The following is a 22851-nucleotide window of genomic DNA, read 5'->3' as shown; positions in this document are numbered from 1 at the left end:
GAGGGAGCAGTCCCTGCGGAATGCTGAAAGGGGAGGGGAAGATACGTTTGGTGGTGGGATCACTTTGGAGGTAGCGGAAATGCCGGAGGATGATCCGTTGAATGTGGAGGCTGGTGGGGTGAAAGGTGAGGACAAGGGGAACCCTATCGTGGTTCCGGGAGGGAGGGGCAGGGATGAGGGCAGAAGTGCGGGAGATAGAACTGACACGGTCGAGGGCAGTGTCAACCACGGTAGAGGGGAATCCTCGGTTGCGGAAAAAGGAAGACATGTCTGAAGCACTGGTGTGGAAGGTGGCATCGTCGGAGCAGATACGGCGGAGACGGAGAAACTGGGAGAATGGAAGAGAGTCCTTACAGGAAGCGGGGTGGGAGGAAGTGTAGTCCAGGTAGCTGTGGGAGTCAGTGGGCTTGTAGTGAATATTGGTCGATAACCTATCCCCAGAGATGGAGACGGAGAAGTCGAGGAAGGGAAGGGAAGAGTCAGAGATGGATCATGTGAAGGTGAGGGAAGGGTGGAAATTGGAGGCAAAGTGAATGAAATTGTCAAGTTCGGGACGAGAGCAGGAAACGGCACCGATAGTCATCAATGTATCGGAAAAAGAGGTGAGGGAGGGGACCCGAGTAGGACTGGAACAAAGATTGTTGCACATAGCCCACGAAAAGGCAGGTATAGCTAGGACCCATGCAGGTACCCATGGCAACACCTTTGATTTGGAGGAAATTAGTGGAGTTAAAGGAGAAGTTGTTCAATGTGAGAACAAGTTCAGCCAGGCGGAGGAGGGTGGTGGTGGATGGGGACTGGTCGGGCCTCTGTTCAAGGAAGAAGCGGAGCGCCCTCAGGCCATCCGGGTGGGGGATGGAGGTGTAGAGTGACTGTACGTCCATGGTGAAAAGGAAGCGGTTGGGGCCAGGAAACTGGAAACTGTTAAAGTGGCAGAGGGCGTCCGAAGAGTCGCGGATGTAGGTGGGAAGAGACTGGACAAGGGGAGAAAAGACAGAGTCAAGATAGGAAGAGATAAGTTCCGTGGGGCAAGAACAGGCTGAAACGATGGGTCTACCAGGGCAGTCCCGTTTGTGGATCTTGGGAAGGAGGTAGAAGCGGGCTGTGCGGGGTTGGGGAACTATGAGGTTGGTGGCAGCGGGAGGAAGATCTCCAGAGGAGAGGAGGTCAGTGACAGTCTTGGAAACGGTGGTTTGATGTTCGGTTGTGGGGTCATGGTCCAGGTGGAGGTAGGAGGTGGTGTCGGAGAGTTGGCGTTCAGCTTCCGCTAGGTAGAGGTCAGTACGCCAAACAACAACAGCACCACCCTTGTCAGCGGGTTTAATGACAATGTCAGGGTTGGATCTAAGAGAATGGAGTGCTGCAAGTTCAGAGGGAGGTAGGTTGGAGTGAGTGAGGGGAGCAGAGAAATGGAGACGGCCGATGTCACGGCGGCAGTTAGCGATGAAAAGATCTAGAGAGGGTAAGAGGCCAGGGGGAGGGGTCCAGGTAGAACGGGAATTCTGCAAGCGGGAGAAAGGGTCAGTTGTGCGGGGGGAAGACTCCTGGCCAGAGAAGTGGGCACGGAGACGAAGGCGGCGGAAAAAGAGCTCAACATCGTGTCGAGCTTGAAATTCATTGAGGTGGGGGCGTAAGGGGATGAAGTTCAGGCCTTTGCTGAGGACTAATCGTTCAGGGTCAGAGTGGAAGGTCAGAGGGGATAGTGAAAACGCGGCAGGGGGTGAGATTGGGAGAAGGGGGGTCAGAGGCAAGTGAAGGGGAAGAAGGTTCCGGAGGGGCGTTGGTGTCCAAGAGTTGATGAAGCTTGCGATCTTTGACATCGGAAAGGAAGAAGAAAAGTTTTTTGTTGAAGCGTCGGATGAGTCGAAGGATGAAATGAAACTGTGGACCCGGACAGCTTTGAGATAGAGTGCGCCGGTGTTGCTGAAGGGAGAAGTCGAGAGTGTTCATGTGGCGCTGCATGGCGTTGAGCGTGGATCTCAGGATGCGGCGAGAGCAGATCTTTTCAAGTTGCCCTGCTCTTCCAGAAGCGTCGCTACATCAGTACCTCACCCAGGGACTCGGCATTGATTATTATGTGATAGATACCTACTAAACACGCCAGAAACAGATACGGTTTGTCCATTCCAGTGTTAGCAAATAGATACCCACTAAACTCGCCAGAAACAGTTATGGTTTGTCCAGTCCAGTGTTAGTACATTTTTTATGGCGTGATAAGTCCAAACAACCTCTCTGGCACTGAAAATTAACTTTTACAAGTGTGGAGTCTCATTCCTTCAGATTTGAATTATTGTTGGAGAGTTTAAAAAAATTTAAAAATTTAAATACATTTTTTTTTTTAAACATTTTTCTTTCTGCCTCTTTTATCTCTCTCAATCACATCTTTCTTTCCCTCTCTTTATTTTGCTTTGTGTACATGATCCGGCACTGAATTAACTATTCTAACTGGCACTTCCTTGTTCAGACGCTGCATGCCTCAGTAAGGATTCTTCAATTTGATTGGTTAAGGAGATACACAGTTGCTCGCCCTGTTCACGCAGGTCCCAGATCCCCTGTAGAGGGCGGTGAGCCAAAATGGCTTTCTAATCACAGCAAATCCTAGTGCAAAAGCCCATAGAAAGTGTGGGCAAGTGCAAGTGTAATGAACGGCTGGTGCAGTTCGTTCGCTGCTGACCCCAAAATCCAGGCCATTGTTGAATCTGCTTCCACCAGGAAGGAGGAGCTTGGTCCACACTGATTTTCATCCGCAAATGCAGCCAGTGCCTCCATATCAAACCCAGTCAGTTGGCATGAATGAAACCTCACTCTTCCTTCCCATCAGTTACCTTTAGCCACCATTTAATGCTGAGAGCCATCTTTAGGCCCTTCTGAACAGAGCAGAGGCACCCAGCAAAAACAAAACACACATATAAAGAAAGAAGTGAAATTTAAAATAACTCCCTGAAATCCCCCCAAAAGCAAGGACTTCATCCCCTCCCTCCCCCCCATTTATTTTCTGCTACTTCCCCTACGTCCTCTTCTTCCCCTAGTGATCTAGTCATTAAATATTTCATACCTTGTGATTGCTCATAAAGTCACTATGAGTTACAATACCTCCCTCTGTGCTACTAACCCCACACTTCTATTCAAGACATTGTCAGATGATCAATTATACCTCAGTGAGCAAGTCACTGAATTTGGATGATCAGCCATGATCTCGCTGAATGGCAGAACAGGCTCGAGGGGCCAAATGGCCTACTCCTGCTCCTATCTTCTATGATTCTACGTTTCACTCTATCTCCTTCGCCACCATATCTATATCTCCTCTCTCATGACTCTCCAGCTTTACGTTTCAGTCATGGCCTTCTTCAATTCTTGTTTGATCTCACTCTTTCACTCTCCTCCTTTACCCGACTGCAATCTATCATTTTACTATTTCACCTTTCACGTCTTGGTGGGCCAGGAAACAGTTGGGCAAGTGGGTGACCTGGGAACCACCCGAGGTGAGCATGCAACGGGGACCAGGAAGCACTAGGACTAGGCAGGTGAGCAGGTAGGAAAACACTCAGGGCAGGTGTGTCAGGCTGAGCAAGCATGCAAGTAGACGGCTGGAAAGCACTCCGGTTTGGTTGGGGATATGGGAGGGTTAGCTGGTGGGTTGGAATGCTCTCAAAATATGTCAGCGTGCAATCACAGCAGGCTGGCAAGTTGGGAGATTCCCAAAAATGGGCGAGCGAGCCAGGAAGCTCTTGAGAGGGTAGCGAACATGAGCTGGCAAGTACTCCGGATGCAGAACTGAGAAACACGCAGGGTCAGCATGCAAGTAGGTGGGCCACAAAACACTTTTTGGGCTGGGGGGGGGGGGGGGTGGTGGTTGGTGCTGGGGCAGCGGCAGCAGAATTGGTCTGCCCCAGCCTATTCTTGATCCCCCCCCCCCCCATTCCCATTGTTTCCTCAGCTGTATCGCTGCATAATTCTGTTGTCAAGTAAAGTGAATAAAATGCTGTTGGTGATGCGAACAAAGTGGCATTGTGTTCATTTGAAAAGTCCTACAAATGGCTTTTGTGGTTCTGGGAATGGCATGAAGTTTGTCAATGTCATGGGTGAGAAGTGAAACATGACGAATGTGGATAAAGGGCTGGAGACCCAACAACAGATACCAATGAGGTGAATAGACCTGGAAGGCAGGTAGGTGGGTAGGTCACAGCCTGATGGGAGAATCAGGTGAGGGTAAATGGAGAGAACAGAGGGTAAGTAGCCCCGAAAAATTCAACTTTGAGGGCAGGGAGAAAAAAAAAGAGGCCAGGAGCAGGGACGAACAAGCCCAAAATCCCAACTGGGCAGCTAGAATGCAGCTGGCAGGTATGGGGAAGCCAGTGTACCTTAGCCCTCAATTTGAATGGCATGGCCAACAGAAGTAGTGGGCCGCAATAAAAGCACAAAGTGAACGGGCAGACAGACCTGCAAGTTGGGGCTTATGTGATCCTCTACAGCCAATCGGCCAAGTATATAAGTAATATAATTTGGGACGTTCAGCGAAGAGATTCAAATCAATACATTAAAATGAATAGGAAATTTGAAATGTGACAGCAATAATGTTTTGGAAATAGTGTGACGGCATAGCGTGCTGGAAAAATAGTGATGGAATTAAACACTACAGAAACTTTGAGACTAACAGGAAGTGTATATGCAAAACTTTTATTATAAAAGGAAAGAATTTGCATTTATATAGTACCTTTCTGGATGTCCCAAAGTGCTTCACAGACAGCGAGACACTTTTAAAGTGTAGACACTGTTGTAAGCAAGGTCTCTCAAACAGCATGGAGACATACCAAGATAAATAATCTGTTTTGGTGGTGTTGGTTGAAGGATAAATGTTGGCCAGGACACAGTGCAAAATCCCCTACTTTTCATCAAATAGTGTCATGGGATCTTTTACATCCACCTGAGAAGGCAGACAAGGCCTCGGTTTAATGTCTCATTTGAAAGATGGCACCTCTGACTGCGCAGCACTGCACTGAAGTGTCAGCCTACATTATGCGCTCAAGTCTCAGAGTGGGGCCTGAACCCACAATCTTTGGACACAGATGAGAGTGCTACTAGTGAGCCAAATCTGACAATTGTGTGTGTGAAAATAGCCCTAACTGCTAACCTTGTGTTAAGGGAGATAATGGTCTCCAAAGGGCACACATTCTCATGTGTAGATCGTCAGTCTAAGATTAGAAGTCCCCTTGCAATCCATTAAAAAACAAAGTCTCATGCATTGCAGGAATATCTGCAACATCAGAGGCAAATGTAAGAAACAATAAACTTACCCTCCATAATCCAACTGTTTACAATGCACGTGTGGAAGGGAAGAATAGGTCACAAAAAATTCGAAGTCCTGAAAATAAGCATACAATTATAAGAAATTTGTTTTCCCATGTCAGAAGAGTCTAAGTGATGATCATTTAATGAATTTCACAGATAGAACTTACTATGACTTTTACATTACAGGAAACTTTCAATTTACCAGCACCTAAATAACCGGAAATCTCGGTTAACCGGCAAAATTCAGGAGTAGGTTCAGGTAACTTTTATGACTTGCCTTCCTCCATTTGCTGCTGTGCAAGGGTGTGGCTGCAGCTGTTGCAAGCGTCTCTGTAGCTTAGCAACTTGTGGCCATTGTTCTGAAGCTGCAGGGTTTGTTGCTTTATACGGAGCTCTCAGCTCCGTATCTTTTACTATAGGTTCGGTTATCCGGAATTTTTGATGAACCGGCACCACGTCGGTCCCGTCCGTGACGGATAAAAAAGTTTCCTGTACTATGGCTTTTACATATGTACAAAAATGACAAGACAGGAAAAGACCATCTGGTCCATCAAACTTGTACCAGAGTTATGTTGCAATTAAGTATAATTCTCCCCACCCACCAGCCCTGTAATCTCCTGGGAGAGGCAAAAAGGCAGATAAAAAAAACCCAAGGCAAGTTCAGGGGAAAATATAAATCAGAAAAATGCCTCTCCAACTTTCAAAGGTGATCAAAACACATTGATCATGAGGCACGTCACCCAACATCCCACCTACCTTTTTGTACGCAGGCATTAGCCTCAGCCAGGGACTCGTCCAGCTTCCTTTTGAACACTTGCAGCAAATCTAATCTACACTCGCTACACAAACCAGCAACAGGTTCCAGAGGTCAATGAACCGCTGGGAAAAATCTCAACATCTAAAACATAAGCAAAATACTGCGGGTGCCGGAAATCTGAAATAAAAACAGAAAATGCTGGAAACACTCAGCAATTGCTGCCTGACCTGCTGAGTGTTCCAGCAGTTTCCATTTTTGATCTTGACATCTAACTGGTTTCTATACTAACTTATATCCAGGTCTCCTGGTTCTAACTTATCTAATTCACATAGTCTATCCACATGGACGCAGTCTAGTCCCTTCATTATTTTAAATATCTCAAATCTCCCCAGTCTATATGTTTCTAGAGCAAAAAGACCCAGCTCTCTAAGCCTATCGTGATAACTAACCTAGGTATCAATCTAGTGGCCCTCCTCTGAATCTTTTCCAGAGGCTCTACATCACGGAGGTGAGGGGACCAAAATTGGACACAGTGTGGGCAATTTTGCCAGCCCTGGGGAGGCGGGACTGCCGGGAAAATGGCAGAATCTGGGGGGCGGGTACCCATCCCAGCCCCAGTGCCATCTTCCCAGGAGGCGGGTAGATGACCCGCGCCGGGTCCCGTCTCCTGGAGGCGGGAAGGGGATTACAGCCACTTAACTGCCTGTTAACAGGTGGTTAAGAGGGTTATCCCCATTTTTCCACTAGAGGTGCGGGCTTCCTGACGTCTGGAAACGCCACCAGGGTCACCGAGGCGAGCAGTGGGTCTGCGGGGTGAAAAAGTGCGCTGTGGAAGTGAGTGATGAGTGCAAGAGTGGAGAGGTAATTATGTGAGGTGAGTGAAAAGTGATAGAAAATGTTTACTTACCTTTGTTTCTTCCTGCAGGCTTCAACAGCAGAGATGACAGAATGGCTGCTGCGTTCTCCGATGCAACAACCATCTGATTTCTGCTCAGCAGATAGGTTTGATGAGTCTTGAATACAAGAACTCATCAAACAACAGAGAATGTCAGAGTTTGACAGCTTCACAGAGCTGTCAAACCATGACAATTCATCTGTCAAAGGTTTTTGACAGATGAAACGTTATACGCTGACGTTTTCTGTAACCGGCTTTCCCTTAATTGGCCTGCTAAGCCCGCTGGGCTAGCTTAACAAGGTCAATCAAGGGAAAATAGCATGGGTTGGCCACGAGTCGATGGAGGCGAGACTAAAACCAGACCAGCAGCAGTCCCGCCTCCAACGCGCCCCCATTGGCAAAATCACCCCCAATATTCTAGAGGAGGCCTAACCAAGGCCTTGTACAAGGTCACTATCGTGCTTCTTGTCTTATATTGGATTGTTCTAGCAATGCATCCTAATATCCTGTGAGCTTTTACTATAGCCTCATGGCACTTATCGTGAATCTTAAAGAGACTCATGCACTATGACACCTAGATCGCTTTCCCACTGTACAGACTTAAGTTTGAAGCCCTGAATGGCACATACGTGCTTGCCATTAGCCCTACCCATGTGTACAACACTACATCATCTACATTAAATGTGATCTGCCAGACGTGTGCCCATTCTTCCATTGGATCTAGATCTGATTGTGGCCTTTTTTCTCCAACACCAGTGCAAACCTTTGCACCATGCTACAGCATATAGACATAATTATATTGCCAGTGAGTTGTCTTCAAAATGAAGATTGGGGGAGGGGGGGGGGGGAACGCTTCATTTGTGACTTGAATGCTTTACCCTCAGCTAAATTGGTACCGAAAACTCTCAGCCAAGATACCATAAGCAGACTGGGAATAGGAGGCAAAGCAATCCACAGCGGAAAGATTGGTAGTTCACTGGAAGAAGAAATCCCTTGCCTGGCCAAGCAAAATTAAAGGCTGTCGGAGTGAAATCTTTTCAAATGGTGTCTGAAACAAGTAAACAGCGATCAACTCTTCTACACAGTCATTTTAAATATAAAAGATAATTTGTAAATAGTTTGGCAGATGTGCTAACATGCCTAAAATTTGAGACAAATGAGAGACAGGAAAATTTTTATTTATAATGAATACAAAATATTTGCACAGTAACTGCATCATCAGGATCATGGTTTTTTTGCAGCAGTGACACGGGTTTGGATAAACTCTTCATAAAATACTATACATACATCAGTAGACCTTTTAATTATAACAGTTTTGCAATTGTACTAATTTTATCCAAACAGGTTATTTAAAAAAATGCAATATTGATAATATTTCCATGCCTTCAGAAAAGTCAGTCATGGACTTTTATTTTGTAAGGCTCATTGTGGATAGGACTGTTCACCATACAAATGGTGCTCTCTCCCGTAGCATGCGCACTCCAAACCGCTGCCACTCGCGCTGGTGTATCCAGAGCTCCTGGGTTGTATCCAGACAAGCCAGAACAGCACCACCTTTCCATGCTATTAAGCGTGGATCCATGTCCTAATTATAAAAAGATATAAATAGTGAAAAAGAATCAGCTTATGAATCTTACCAACAGATTGCTGAAAGGCAACTTAAAACTGTGCCTTATTGCTTTCTCTCATTTTCTAGAAACACTGTTGAGGATTTTTAAAGCTCTGTTGAAGGGCAAAGGGAATAAAAATAACAGAGCAAGCAGAAATGCAGATTTCTCCACAGTTCTAATTAGGATATTCAACTGAATTCCTGAAGGCCAGCATATCTTGCCCAGAGAATGGTGTAGTGACCACTTCTGCTTCCTGGGGGAAAGCACAGAATGTACATCCACCAGTAGATCCTCTCTCAAAACTGACAAAATTCTTCAAAACTAAGACAACTAACTTTAAAGAGAAATCAAAACATACATCATCAGTCACCATTCTTTACTGCACTATTTTACAAACACATTGCTAATACAAAATATATCACAGGTGTGGAGAAAATTACTTAAGAATAAATACCATTTCCTAAAGGCACAGAACAATGTTTCACAAAAAAAAGACAGAAAAAAAATGTTGCTATTGTGCTGTAAAGCATACATATAACTGGATTTGCAATTAAGTGAATATGCTGAAATGTAGGCTGGGAAGAAACTCGTGGCAAGGACATTTCTTTAACTAGATTGTGGTGATTTTCTTTCCCTCCAATTTTACACCCTCACCTCTCCTGTAAGCATGTCTCAAGACTTCAGATTTCTCACCGAGGTGGTCACTTAGAAATCTCTCCAGATATGAGAGCAGTATTTAATTCATTCATAGCATCAGACTGCAATTTAAGAGTGCCGAGCTGTGAAATGTTTGACACGAGAGGAAACCAAGATTCTTGGAGACAGCTTTAGCAATAGAGGGCTCAATTTTGAGGTCAGAGGAGGAGATGGTGACAAACATAGATGATTATTTTACACCATCAGGAGAAATGATGCTAGTTAGTCGTCTCAAAATACATTGAGGTAAACTTTAGGATTTAGTGCGCCTACCTTTCAGATTCGCATAACAAGAGAGCATATTGGGAATTCAGGCGCAGCGTGCATTATCTGGGGCCTGCAAGATTTTCCATCTGTAAATTAATCGTGCGAAGCCATGCATTGGGAACACTAAATCATAGCATTCAGAAACATAGAAACATAGAAGATAGGAGGAGTAGGCCATTCGGCCCCTCAAGCCTGCTCCGCCATTCAATGCGATCATGGCTGATCATCCAAATTCAGTACCCGGTCCCTGCTTTCTCCCCATACCCCTTGATCCCTTTAGCCTTAAGAAATATATCCAACTCCTTCTTGAATATATTTAATGAATTGGCCTCTACTGCCTTCTGTGGTAGAGAATTCCACAGGTTCACCACTCTGGGTGAAGAAATTCCTCCTCATTTCTGTTCTAAATGGCTTACCCCTTATCTTTAGACTGTGACCCCTGGTTCTGGACTCCCCGACCATTGGGAACATCCTTCCTGCATCTAGTCTGTCCAGTCCTGTCAGAATTTTATAAGTTTCAATGAGATCCCCTCTCATTCTTCTAAACTTCAGCGAGTATAAGCCCAATCGACACAATCTCTCCTCATACGTCATTCCTGCCATCCCAGGTATCAGCCTGGTGAATCTTCGCTGCACTCCTTCCATGGCAAGTACATCCTTCCTCAGATAAGGTGACCAAAACTGCACACAATACTCAAGATGTGGTCTCACCAAGGCCCTGTACAACTGCAGCAAGACATCCTTGTTCCTGTACTCAAACCCTCTCGCTACGAGGGCCAACATACCATTTGCCTTCTTAACTGCCTGCTGCACCTGCATGCTTACCTTCAGCGACTGGTGCACAAGGACACCCAGGTCTCGTTGCACTTCCCCTTCTCCCAATCTATTGCCATTCAAATAATAATCTGCCTTCCTGTTTTTGCCACCAAAGTGGATAACCTCGCATTTATCCACGTTATATTGCATCTGCCATGCTTCTGCCCAATCACCCAACCTGTCCAAATCATCCTGGAGTTTCTCGGCATCCTCCTCACAGCACACACGCCCACCCAGCTTTGTGTCGTCTGCAAATTTGGAGATATTACATCTAGTTCCCTTGTCTAGATCATTAATATATATTGTGAATAGCTGGGGTCCAAGGACCGATCCCTGCGGTACCCCACTAGTGCCTGCCACTCGGAAAAAGACCCGTTTATTCCAACTCTTTGCTTTCTGTCTGCCAACCAGTTCTCTATCCAAGTCAATACCTTGCCCCCAATCCCATGTGCCTTAACTTTACACACTAATCTCTTATGCGGGACCTTATCGAAAACCTTCTGAAAGTCCAAATACACCACATCCACTGGTTCTCCCTTATCTATTTTACCAGTTACATCCTCAAAAAATTCCAGTCGATTAGTCAAGCACGATTTACCTTTTGTAAATCCATGTTGACTTTGTCCGATCCTGTCACTGTTTTCCAAGTGCTCTGCTATTACATCTTTTATAATGGACTCTAGCATTTTCCCCACTACCAATGTCAGGTTTACCGGTCTATAATTCCCCGTTTTCTCTCTACCACCTTTTCTCTCTACCCATTTATTCTATAATGCTTTGTGATGTGAACAAATCAAAATATGCAATTTAGGCAAGTAGTATTTATTTACAATTAACTGACCATTCAATGCATTTCAGAAAGATACTCTGCCAATTCTGCAGGATACCTGGAAATCATACCCGATTAAAGTGTTCCATGTGAATCATTTCCAGACCTGATTCTGGTCAGGGTTAGATAGGAAAATATAGAAACTGAGCTTGTTGGAGAAAAGCTGTATTTCATACATGAAAATATGAAGAATGGACAGTATGTGTCAATCTTTCAAACTCAGATATGCAAAAATTAAAACATTTTCATATAAAGACATTAAAGTTTTCCTATCTAATACTATCTTTGCACTAGGATATTTTTCCATTAATGTTGTTAGTCTGCTGACACCAAGACCGGAATTTTGCCGGCGCTCAGGGGACGGGTTTGGAGGCGGGACCTCCGGCAAAATTGCAAAGATTGACAGCGGGCAGGAAACCCGCTGTCAACCTGCCTCCAATCAATCTTCCCAAGTGTCAGGTCCCCGACTTGCGCATGGACCCGACACCTAGCGGCAGGAAGAGGATTATAGCCACTTAACTGCCTGTTAAAGGTTGTTAACAGGCAGTTAAGCAGGCTCTTTTTCAATTTTGACACTTCTACTTCAGGCTTCCTGACGTCCGGACACCACGCCAGGTAAGTGTAATGTGTTGTGAGCCTGCTGTAATGTTTCTGCATTGATGACAGCTGCAGAAGTGGTGTGAAGGATCCGATGGTGCACTGGTGAGTTTGAGGTAAGAAAATGTTGGGAAATTCATTTTTAAACAAGTTTTGATTTGTATGTCTAGTCCCACCTCATTGGGAGAACCTCTCTCGCCAGTGACAGATCGCTTCTGCAACCCCATCTGCAGCTGCCATCTGTTCTAGCTGAAGGAGGGAGCCATTGGAGAGCCTGGGTGCAAGAGCTCACCTTTGTACAGTGATTGTCAGTGTTTGCAGCACCTCAATGCTGGCAAACACTGAGAAATCAGCTGTCAAAAAAAAATTGTGAGTGGTCCCCTTTAAGAAAACCGGCAGATGACGCATCATCAAATGATGTCATCTGACCGGCTTCGTCTTAATTGGCCGGCAAGCCTGCAGGGCGGGCTTAACAAGGCCAACTGACGTAAAATCACGTCTGTGGGCCAGATGTGGTTGGGGGTGGGACTGGAACCTGGAAGCCACCTGGCCCGTCCCATGCCGTATTGATTGAGAAAATCGCGGCCCTAGTGTATGCCTTGACATGTGTGGTGGCAGGTTGTTAGACTGTGGGGACCATCACCAAGATCACATACACATTCCAGTAGGTACTGATGGAACACTTGATAGTAATCAAGAGGAGGAGCACTGGATGTTTTATTACCTTCTCTAACACAGGGTACTGAAGCCAGTTATCGCACCCCTTTGTCCGAGATCAGCTACTTCAGCACTGATCAGGCATCAAAGCTGGGACTTTCTTTGCTTATATTGCTCAGTTTCACCCATTAAGCCTCTTGGAAACCTCATTTCAAAGTTTAGAAATTACTGTATCATCTGTGCCTGGCCTACCTGTAAGTTGGTTTGAAGTTAATTTTCATGTTCTTTAAATATTTGTACACTACAAACTGTGACCATCATTCTGAATATTTTGTGGTGTTTCTGTCAGTGATTGAGGATGACCTTTAATCCACTGTCATTTAGTGCCAGTTTCTACTACCCCAGATCGTAGAATCATAGACCCCATTTTAAAATGTATTTCTTGTCTTTTACATACAAATTAATTTGAATGGAACAGCATTTATAAATGAATCAAACTACATCAATAATTAAAGCTCCTGATAGCAGCTCAACTTCCATTTACTCTATTCACTTACCCTAGGCTACATTAAATTCACATGTTCTGCAAACATTCAGAATTTACCTCATTTATACTGTACATACTGTCAACCAGCACGCCCAGTGAATTTAGTTGCAAACTCATCTCTCAACATTGGGGTCTATTTTAACATCCCCTGCTTGTTGGAAACCAAGTTTTGGGGGGGGGGGGGGGGGGGTGGAAATAGAGGGGAGAGTGTTAAAATGGAGCGAGGGGATCTTACCCAGTCCTTCCCCGCTCTGATCTGGCTGACTGCAATTTTAAATTATAGGCGGCAAGAACATCCGCCCTAGCTGGAGGGGTTCTCTTTAAATATGCAGATCAGGCTCCACTGATGTGATTTTAACCGGAGGCCAGAGCGGGGAAGCAAAATCCCAAATTTATGGAGTTGGAGTTATTTTGTGAAATTCTAGTACTCGAACAACTGAAATTCCTCCTGAAGAAAACCTGCTGGGAACAGCAGCCAGGGCCAGAAGAAGCCAGTATGGCGAGTTTGAAACATTTTTCTGGAGGTTTCCTCCTGGGTCAGGAGGATTCCCCTCCCATAACACTTATCTTGTAGCGCGGACTGTTCCCCAGGGTCACCAGCGGTGGCCTCCTGCTGCCAGGTTATAATGTCCGGACAGCCATTTCATGGTCTTTTGGTCGGGAAGTCAGCAACGGCATGCTAATGGAGCCACGCCTGCCTGTTGCTGCTCCCAGACAGGCACGCCGTTCATTTTGCCGCCTTCGCTCCAGGAATTAAAATGACCCCTATCTTTTATCAAGTGAATGGATCCTGTAGGACTAATACTAAAGTAACCATTAGCCAGTTGAAGCCTTAGATGACATAGGTAAAACAGTGCATCTTTGGTGGTCTACTAAACTGTCAAGTCATCTAGATCAGACAGAGCGGTCAGTAGTCTGGATCAGACAGGTATTTAAACGGACCTTTTAATAACACTATATAATATTTTGGTATAGTATAAAAGGAGATATTTTTCTCACCTTGGGTCTTGTGATAACTTCAACATTTTCTACTATTCTTCGGAATGATGGTGGCATTTTGTTCAAAATTCTGTGTTGTAAAAATTCTTGAGCCCCGTGGAACATTAGACCTCCTCCAACCACCAAAATGGAACTGTACATTTTCTTTTTCGTTTCATCAGAACCTGAAAGTGTACATGTTTTTCTTATGTGATGTACAGGACCAGGAGGATATTAAAATAGTATGAACTTCAAATGTTTCATCCTTGAATGATACAATTTTATGAAATTACAGTACATTGTTCTTACCACAGCAATCAATACTATGCAGTATTGATTTATCAAGCCCCAAAGCCTTTCCTTCAAATTGTGACACAGTTGTTTTTCTGGCCATCAGAGCTGCTGGTAGATCCTCAGAATCATTTCCTGCCAGTAGGCAATCATGCTGAGAAGTTCCAAGTTCTAGTTCATGAGAATGACACTTCTCTGCACTGTCAGAATTCTGAGCGCCCGATTCTGCTTCAAATCCTGCATACTTAGCCAGTGCTTTCCTCTCGGCAATAGCTTTGGCAGCCTAGGCAATTAACAAATTAACTGGCTTGGTATAAAATACGTGCAACTATTTCAAGAAAGTACAAGCACAGAACCATTATAATTAGTTCTGCAGATTCTTCAACAAGCATGTATACACACTACAGGAAATTCTTTTTTATCCGGCACCGACAGGACCGGCGTGGTGCCTGTTAGATCTGTGTGTTAATGGAGACACGGAATGCAGGAGTTGATTTAACAAGTGTTTACTGAACAAAGTCTGGAGGTGAACTAACTACACAAGACGCTACACAGGCTTATATACCCGAGTGGTCACTACTGGTACTACAGTATACAGGGGCTTCAAAAACATAATTCCTCTTAAAAGGTACATACACTACAGTGCCGGTTGATCAAAAAGTCTGGATTACAGAGAGGTATACTTACCAAGGTACGAGAGCCCTGTACACGGCCACAGGTGTAGGAGCCCCGGTTACACGGCACTTGTGCAGGAGTCCCGGTTACACGGCCACAGATCCAAGAGTCCCTGTTGCACGGCCACAGGTGCAGGAACCCCGGTTACACGGCCACAGGTGCAGGAACCCCGGTTACACGGCCACAGATCCAGGAACCCCGGTTACATGGCCACTAATATATAGTAAAACTTACCTGAACCGACTCCTGAATTTTGCCGATTAAGAAAGATTTCTGGATATTTAGGTGCCGGTTAAAAGAGTTTTTCCTGTATTTTGTAGTGAGTAATGATTTAACTAATTTCTTTTCTATCTTACTGGGTATCCGTCATAATACAGACTGTCCTGTTATGTATTACCAAATTCACATCCTCACCTGTTCCTGCTTACTCTGCGTTGCCACTAAGTAATGTTCATCATGTGGATCTTCCGAGTCACCATGTGATCTGTGTTGTAATGAGGTTATCTTCTGTCCCACAATTCCAAAGGTAGCTGGATAAAACAAGGCCATTGGTGCCTATAGTTTGGATGTATGCAAATACTGAATTTATTAACTGGCATTCAAAGCTCAAAATAGTCTGTCTTATTTGGTTCTGAATAAGCACTCTGAATGGAAGCTTACAAGCCAATATTCCCAAGTGCCTATCAAAGACATCAAGTCTTCATTCTGTCCAAGATAAAGCAAGTCCAAAGCAGTCCCATTTTAAATGCAGAAATAAGTTTATAGTGGAAATATTAATAATGCATTGAAAATGGCTTTTATTGAGAGAATTGCCAGGTCATTTAAAAACTTGTAAGCTTTTTTAGTTTACTTGCAATTACAATCATCTCCTTAATGATCGCAACAGCTTGTTGCTGCTCTATGCAAGAAAAGCACATCTCTGCTTGTAATAATGCATTTTTTTCACTATCAAAAGATGCTGTTACTCTTCCTTTAGAGTCCATACTGAGACACCATGGTAGCTAGTTTGTTCTTTACAACTATCTTTAGACTTTAGACTGAATTTTGATGCATAAAAATCTAAACATTCTTATACCCAGAACACACTAAGATAAGAAAACTATGGCAGCCACCTGGAGTGTAAAATTCAATATTGCTATTTCTCCAAAATACAATATTTGTCTCAGACTGAACTTGAAATTCTTCTTTAGAAAAAAGACGAGAATGTTTCAGTCACTACAAATTATAAAGTTACTCAAAAGAAAATATCTTTAAAATACACGTTTCAGTCACCTGTAATTTTTCATCTCCTTGTCGCAACTGGTATAATAACGCTGGAGAATCCGGGTGACGGATCTTGAACTCATGATCCTGAATTCCAGAGATATCCTGTTCAGTGAAGTGGAACAATAGGAAGGTTTTATTCTACACCTTTATAAAATTTTCAGCTTATCAGCATTCAGAAAGTCTAATGACAGAATCATAATACTTAAAGCTCATCATAAAACAATCTTCCTTAAAACCTTGGGAGGCCGGGGGGGGGGGGGGGGGGGGGAAAGAGACAGGAAGGGATGAAAGAAGGTCCGAGAAACTCCCATTTTAATCTAGTTTACTAAAGTAATCCCTGAAAGAGTTATATCCCAATTACTTAAAAAGTTGCAGTATGGGACTACTTGTAAAGATGAAAATGATTAATTTAGTAATTTAAGGGTTATTCTATGGAAGACTCAAGTCATGCTCGACAGGTGTCCCTTACAAAATGCAGGATGTTAAAAAAGCAACACACAATTTAACTTTACTCCAATGGCAGACCCATGTACTGGGATGAGTGCAGCCTTTTCCTGCAGCCCTGCATTCATTTTAGGAGAACAGAATATTGGACCCAAGGGGAGATTTTCCTGGGTCTGTGTTCAAATACACTGGATGTATGACCTGGGTGAAGTTAGTATTAGAAAATTGGGTGGGTCAGAGCGCACACCTTTATTAGGTACCCAGCTGATTTTTCTCCATTTAAAATAGTGAAGGAAAATTATAGAGTTCCTGTACAGGCGTGTGCTCCAATGTTGCATAGCTAATTTTCTGATATTTACTGCACCCAAGTGATTCAGCGTGCCTGGGTGCAGGGCTTAGGAAAAATCTTCACTTGCATCCAGCACGTTCTAATTTAATTGCTGATTTTTAAAAATTTCTTGTGAAAGGTGCCTGGGAGGGCAGCACATTAACAGAATGAAATCGAGTCAACTCTTGGCTCACACTGGATTCAGCATCTACCACTCCTATATCATTATGTATCATTTCGGGAGATCGGGCTCTCGCTGAAGTTTAGTGCAATAAGGGACTGGTTGCACTTTTCACAATTCGTGTAATTTTAATTGGAGAATTAAAAGATGGGTTAACTTCAAAAATCAAAATACATATAAAAAACTTATTTTCTAAATTATTTTTCAATTTATGAGAGAATTATAAAATCAACTTTGCGAGCCTTTCCCAAAATATATTATTTTAAAACATTGCCGAACTCCTTTTTTACTCAAGATTACAAGATCTAGAATTATATTTTTCACTTGTTTTTCTGGAGTTTCTCTATTTAGACTTTTACTGGAGTTATGTCTGACCTGGTCTAGATGGCAGAATGTCTCTTTAAGCTGCTGAAGAAGAAGACAGTCCATTCGATTGAATACTTGACAATCTCTATATGGGAAACCGGACCGCTGCATAAGCCAGAAGAAACATCTGGTCACATCAGATCCTCCATATGCTAAACGTAGCCTGTAGATCACAGATTAATCAGTTTAGTCAACATGCACATTACCTTTAGTTATACATGTTTATTGGTGGTATAAGGATTAGAAGAAAAAGTACAAATCTAAACAAATTGATTATTTAAAAAACTCACGTGGTCTAGCACATGTTCATTAAGATTTACACCCCAATCGCACCCCCACCATTCACAGCTGTGCCTTCAGCCATCTCAGCCCCACGCTCTGGAATTCCCTCCCGGAATTCCCTCCCTAAGCCCTTCCACCTTGCCACCTCCTTCTCTTCCTTTAAGACCCTCCTTAAAACCCACCTCTTTGTCCGGACTTTTAGTCACCACTCTGATGTCTCCTATTTTGGTTAGGAGTCCATTTTCATCCGATTAGGCCTCAGAAAAATGCCCCAAAGTGCTTTACAATGTTAAAGGCACTATACAATGTAAGTTGTTTATATATATTCCGTTAAGTTTCACTGTATAAGGCACTAGTTCAATAAACCAAATTACGTTTAAAAAATGAAAATAAGTTGAAGGACAGCCAAGAACGTATGTCTCTATCTACATTAGTGCACATGCACAAAGCAGAGATGTTAATGTGTACTTGAGCCCTGGTCTTTCTTTCCCTATCCCAGATCTGTACCATCAGCCTTCGTTGTAAGGTCAGAACAATCCAGCTCATGGAAACTCCTTCCATAAAGAGCTAAAATTGACACAAGTATTTATCCTCAAATGTGCCAGACGAGACTGGCAAATGTGGCCAAATGAAAAGTTATCACCATTGGAATGTGAATAAGTCTCCCAGTCAACAGCCCAACACCATAGCATATTTTTAAACAAGATTTTCTTTTAACATTACAGCGGCACCAGACCATTTACAATTTATCAACGGTCACCATTGTGACTTAAAGCTGCAAGCTGTGGCAGTGCGGTTAACTTCAGGAAAATATTAGGAGTACAATTCATGACCAAAAATAGCAAGTCAGATTGCAAAGCCATTTAACTATATGGAGCAGTATTTAGCTTTGAAAATGGCATACATTAAATAGATTACACTTCAGACTAATATGGAGTTGAGTTGTACTCCAAATGAGTGAGACCTGACAGATCTGGATTGCAGATATTTCCTTTCTATAGTTAGTGCCTGCTTAAAAAAAATCTATGCCCAAGTTAAAACACTTATGAGCTTTTTTTTCCTCAGATATAATAGAGGCAGGTTAGGTTATTCCACTGGTTACCAGGATCCAAACCCAATTAGGTACGAATGAAAAGAAGTCTTTAATCCACCATTAAAAATGGAACATGTACCTGACCTGGTATTTCGATGTGAAACTCCATCCTCTACACAACACACACTAGTCTTCTGTTCCCCTACGTCTACAACACAAGCACTGCTTAAACCACTTCCAAATGTAGCAGAGATTGATTCCTGATGGACAACAACACCTGGAAAACATCATAAAAAGACAAAGAATAACTAAAATCAGTCATAATCAAAAGGTGTTAAAAATGAGAAAATATGCACAATTTTAAAACGATATTGCACAAGGAAGAATTCAGCTGATTCTCGTTTAACTGAACATTAATTACCTCATTCAATATGAGCAGTTATTAATTTCAGTTAATACTTTCAAATAGAAAAATTATTTTAGATTTAAAATTAAAAATCATGAATGTGAAATAAAACAGGAAATGCACAACAGATTCATCAGCATGTGAAAGGGAAAGATTGAAGTTTTAAATTCTGAGGAAGGGGCACACCCAAAATTTTACCCTTTTTCTTACAGAAACAATTGAGAGTACTCTTTTATTGAATATTTTGGTACAGGGCCACGTTAAAATTAAATGTGTGCGGCTAGATCAACTGCAATAATAAATATACTATGTACGCTTACCCGAGAATCCTATATTGTTCAAAAGTAGGTTTATCAGCTCTTTAACATGTTGTCTGTTGTAGATATCTGGGATTAGCAGAATACACCTGTAATACTTGTGTAATCAAAACAAAAGAATCAAATAAATCCCAGAATCATCATAATATTTTTTAAAGTTCAATACAAAAGGAAAAGGTGCCTTGATGTATCTATTATATATTATAAATGTTGAATGGGTCGCAACATTCGGTTTCAAAATGCTTTGAAAACTCCTATGTCAGGTTCTATCAATAGCAAAATACATTTTAAAAGTTTGAAAGAATATTTTGCCCCCAAATTCTCTCCATGGACTTGAGCACATAATCTAGACTGACACTTTAGTGCAGTTTTGAAGAAGTGCTGCAATGAAAAAGTGAAGGTTGTTTTCTCTGCTGCTCCCTCACAAGATGGCTTTCCAATTGTAAATATTGATACGTGTTTGCAAAAGCTCCATTTGTGCTGGATTAATGGCTGCCATTGAATCTTCAGTCAGTGTGAAGAAAAGGTAATAGAGACATAGTTTACTTGCATACACGTGGAATTCACACATAAAAAATACAAACAATCAACGAGAGATGATGTAATAAATTTGGTAGCCTACAAGGATTATAAAAACAAGTATGGCTGCAAATTTCTCCTACAAGTTGATTTGATTAGTTATATTGGCTACAATGAAGATCCATCATGTTGGGTCACTTCTTGCACTCTATCACGCATTGGAGCTGCTCACTGATGCAAGAGTGGGTTCACAGATTAACCTGGAAACAGGCACTTCAGACGACATTAAATATCAATCCTGACACCCAAGCTGGGACAAGTTTAGTACCATCTAGATAATGATGTTCAGGAGTTGAAACAAGTTACTCGAACCATGTACAGATCCCTGGCAAATCCATAATTGGAATATTATATGCAATTTTAGATATATCAAAAGAGATTGTGCATTGGAGAGGATTCAGATAAGCGTAAAGGGGAATTTGGGGATTTGGCATTCTAAGTTGAGAGGAGACTCACCATGATGAATGTTTCATTGAAGATGATTTAGAAAGGCACAGATAATGTAAATATATATGTAGGCTGTGTACCTTGGGTTGTGAGCACAGAACTAAAGGACACAAATAACACGCCTCACACGAGTGGAAATGGAAATTCCCTTTCTCTCCAAGTAGAGGATATGCAGAATAGGTTCCCAGCCAAAGATGTTAATGCTGTATCCTTTAGCTTTTTCAAAAAAAGGCCAAATGCATATTTTGTTAGGAATGGGATTAAAGATTGCAAAGAAAGAACTTGCACTCATGTAGTGCCTTTCATGTCTTCAGGATGTCCCGAAGCACTTCACAGCTTATGGAATTGGTTTTGAAGTGCAGTCACTGTAGTTTTGTAGGTAAACGCAGTAGCCAATCTGCACATAGCAAGATACCACAAACAGCAATGAGATAAATGACCAGTTAATCTTTTGATTGAGGAATAAACATTAGCCAGGTCACGAATAGTGCCATGGGATCATTTACGTCCACCTACACAGGCAGCTGGGGCCTCAGTTTAACATATCACTGAAAGATGTTTTTTCCAATAATGCAGCATTCTTCAATATTGGATTGAAGTGTCAGCCTAGATTATGTGCTCAAGTCCTTGGAGTGGGGATTGAAGCCACTGGACCATACAATTACAGTTGATCAAATATTCTAAGGAACATGATGGCTTCTGTGACCACGAAACCATATGTTAATAGCAACTCGACTATTCTCGAATAGTGGAGGTGTAAATGTTGATGGATGTTTGTATTTTTACTAGACTGTCTTTGGGTCAGAGAGAAATTTCTGCAGACTCTCCATTAAGAGATTAAACAAAACAGAATTCATGATGGGGCAGATTGAACACGGTCTCTGGATAAAGCAGTCTTGATAGATCAAACAATTTTTCAAATTCTATGCATTACCTTCTTACGTACTCAGACAATACTAACATGTACTAGCTCGCATCAGTAGCTAGGCTAGTCTGAAGCACCAATTTCCAGTTGCTGTAGAGGTACTCCTGTACACCTCCATAACCTGTGTCACTGGAGCAACTTCAGAGTTGCTCGCTGTGAAAAGTGACTCTAAAGTGGTTGGTGCATTATTACCCTGGACTTAGAGAGTCTAATGGTAGGTGTCCAAAGGAGGGAATAAAATCTTCTATAACTTGGAAATAGGTGGGGATAATACTTTATTCTGAAATTTTGGATATATGTTCTGTAGTATTAAATGGAAGATCTCCTTTAAGTAACTTTTTTTGGCCAGATTACATATTTTACTAAGCTTACCTTGATCTTCTGCATAAAATGTTATAGCATTTCTCAATGTTATTGTAAAACAAACTCCAGCAAATTAACCTTCTGTGTGTTGGGTACACACTTACTCATATGGGCATGCTCATTTACTAAGGAATCTTGATTTGCTGAGAAGCCAGCCTTGAGGCAAATTTTCAGCAAGTAAAAGCCCAAGTTATTGGACGTTGCTGACACCGCCAAAATGGATGATGGAAACCAGGAGGAAAAAGATATGAGGAGGTTAGGTTAAAGGGAAAAAGTAAAAATGTGGCTTAAAAAAGAGGGAGGAGAAGGAAAGGGAAGTAGAGTTCAAGAGTTTATCTTTAATCTGAATTAAACAGTGTTCATTTTACTCCTGAAAATGTTGTTACTGTCTGTCCCACCATCACAGTGCATTATTACCCTGGACTTATTGAGAGTCTAATGGTTGAACATGGAAATGGTACACTATTAACAAAAGAAGAGGTCACAATAAATAGAAATTTTGTACTAAAAAAATCTTACTGTTGTTTCATTGAACTTCTCATGAATATGACCATTTTTGGTAAAGGCTTATGTAGACTGAATCCTGGGATGAGGGGATTGTCCTATGAAGAGAGATTGATTAGACTAGGCCTATATTCCCTAGAATTTAGAAGATGAAAGGTGATCGCATTGAAGCATATAAAATTCTTAAAGGGCTTGACAGGTAGATGCTGGGAGGATGTTTCCCTGGGTGGGGAAGTCTAGAACTAGGGGGTCAGTGTCTCAGAATAAGGGGTCAGCTATTTAGGACTGAGATGAGGAGAAATGTCTTCACTCAAAGTGTTGTGAATCTGAGGGCTGTGGAGGCTCAGTCTTTGAACATAAGAAATAGGAGCAGGAGTAGGCCAATCGGCCCCTCGAGCCTGCTCCGCCATTCAATAAGATCATGGCTGATCAGATCCTAACTGCCAATCTACTATCACAGAACCATCTCCTGAATCTAACAGAATAAGACACACAAAATAGGAGCA

The 22851-nt window shown here is 42.6% G+C and overlaps 1 protein-coding gene across 1 annotated transcript in view; it reads right to left on the bottom strand.

Moving 5' to 3' along the window:
• Positions 1–8100: 8100 nt before the first annotated feature.
• The window catches only part of actr8 (actin related protein 8), a 37330-nt gene continuing 22579 nt past the window's right edge, over positions 8101–22851 (bottom strand). The window contains exons 6-13 of the mRNA XM_086001649.1: positions 19531–19624; positions 18949–19081; positions 17499–17652; positions 16177–16272; positions 15319–15459; positions 14248–14512; positions 13960–14123; positions 8101–8526 (exon numbers count right to left, since the gene is read on the bottom strand). Of these exons, the coding sequence (XP_085857775.1) occupies positions 8383–8526; positions 13960–14123; positions 14248–14512; positions 15319–15459; positions 16177–16272; positions 17499–17652; positions 18949–19081; positions 19531–19624 (1191 nt within the window). The 3' untranslated portion in view covers positions 8101–8382. The remainder of the gene's footprint in view (positions 8527–13959; positions 14124–14247; positions 14513–15318; positions 15460–16176; positions 16273–17498; positions 17653–18948; positions 19082–19530; positions 19625–22851) is intronic.

This window comes from Somniosus microcephalus, chromosome 11, assembly GCF_052327205.1.
Source record: "Somniosus microcephalus isolate GS21.2 chromosome 11, FLI_Smic_1.0, whole genome shotgun sequence".
Taxonomy (NCBI): domain Eukaryota; kingdom Metazoa; phylum Chordata; class Chondrichthyes; order Squaliformes; family Somniosidae; genus Somniosus; species Somniosus microcephalus.
Note: the sequence above shows the minus strand (reverse complement) of the source record. Positions and strands in the feature narration are given on the sequence as shown.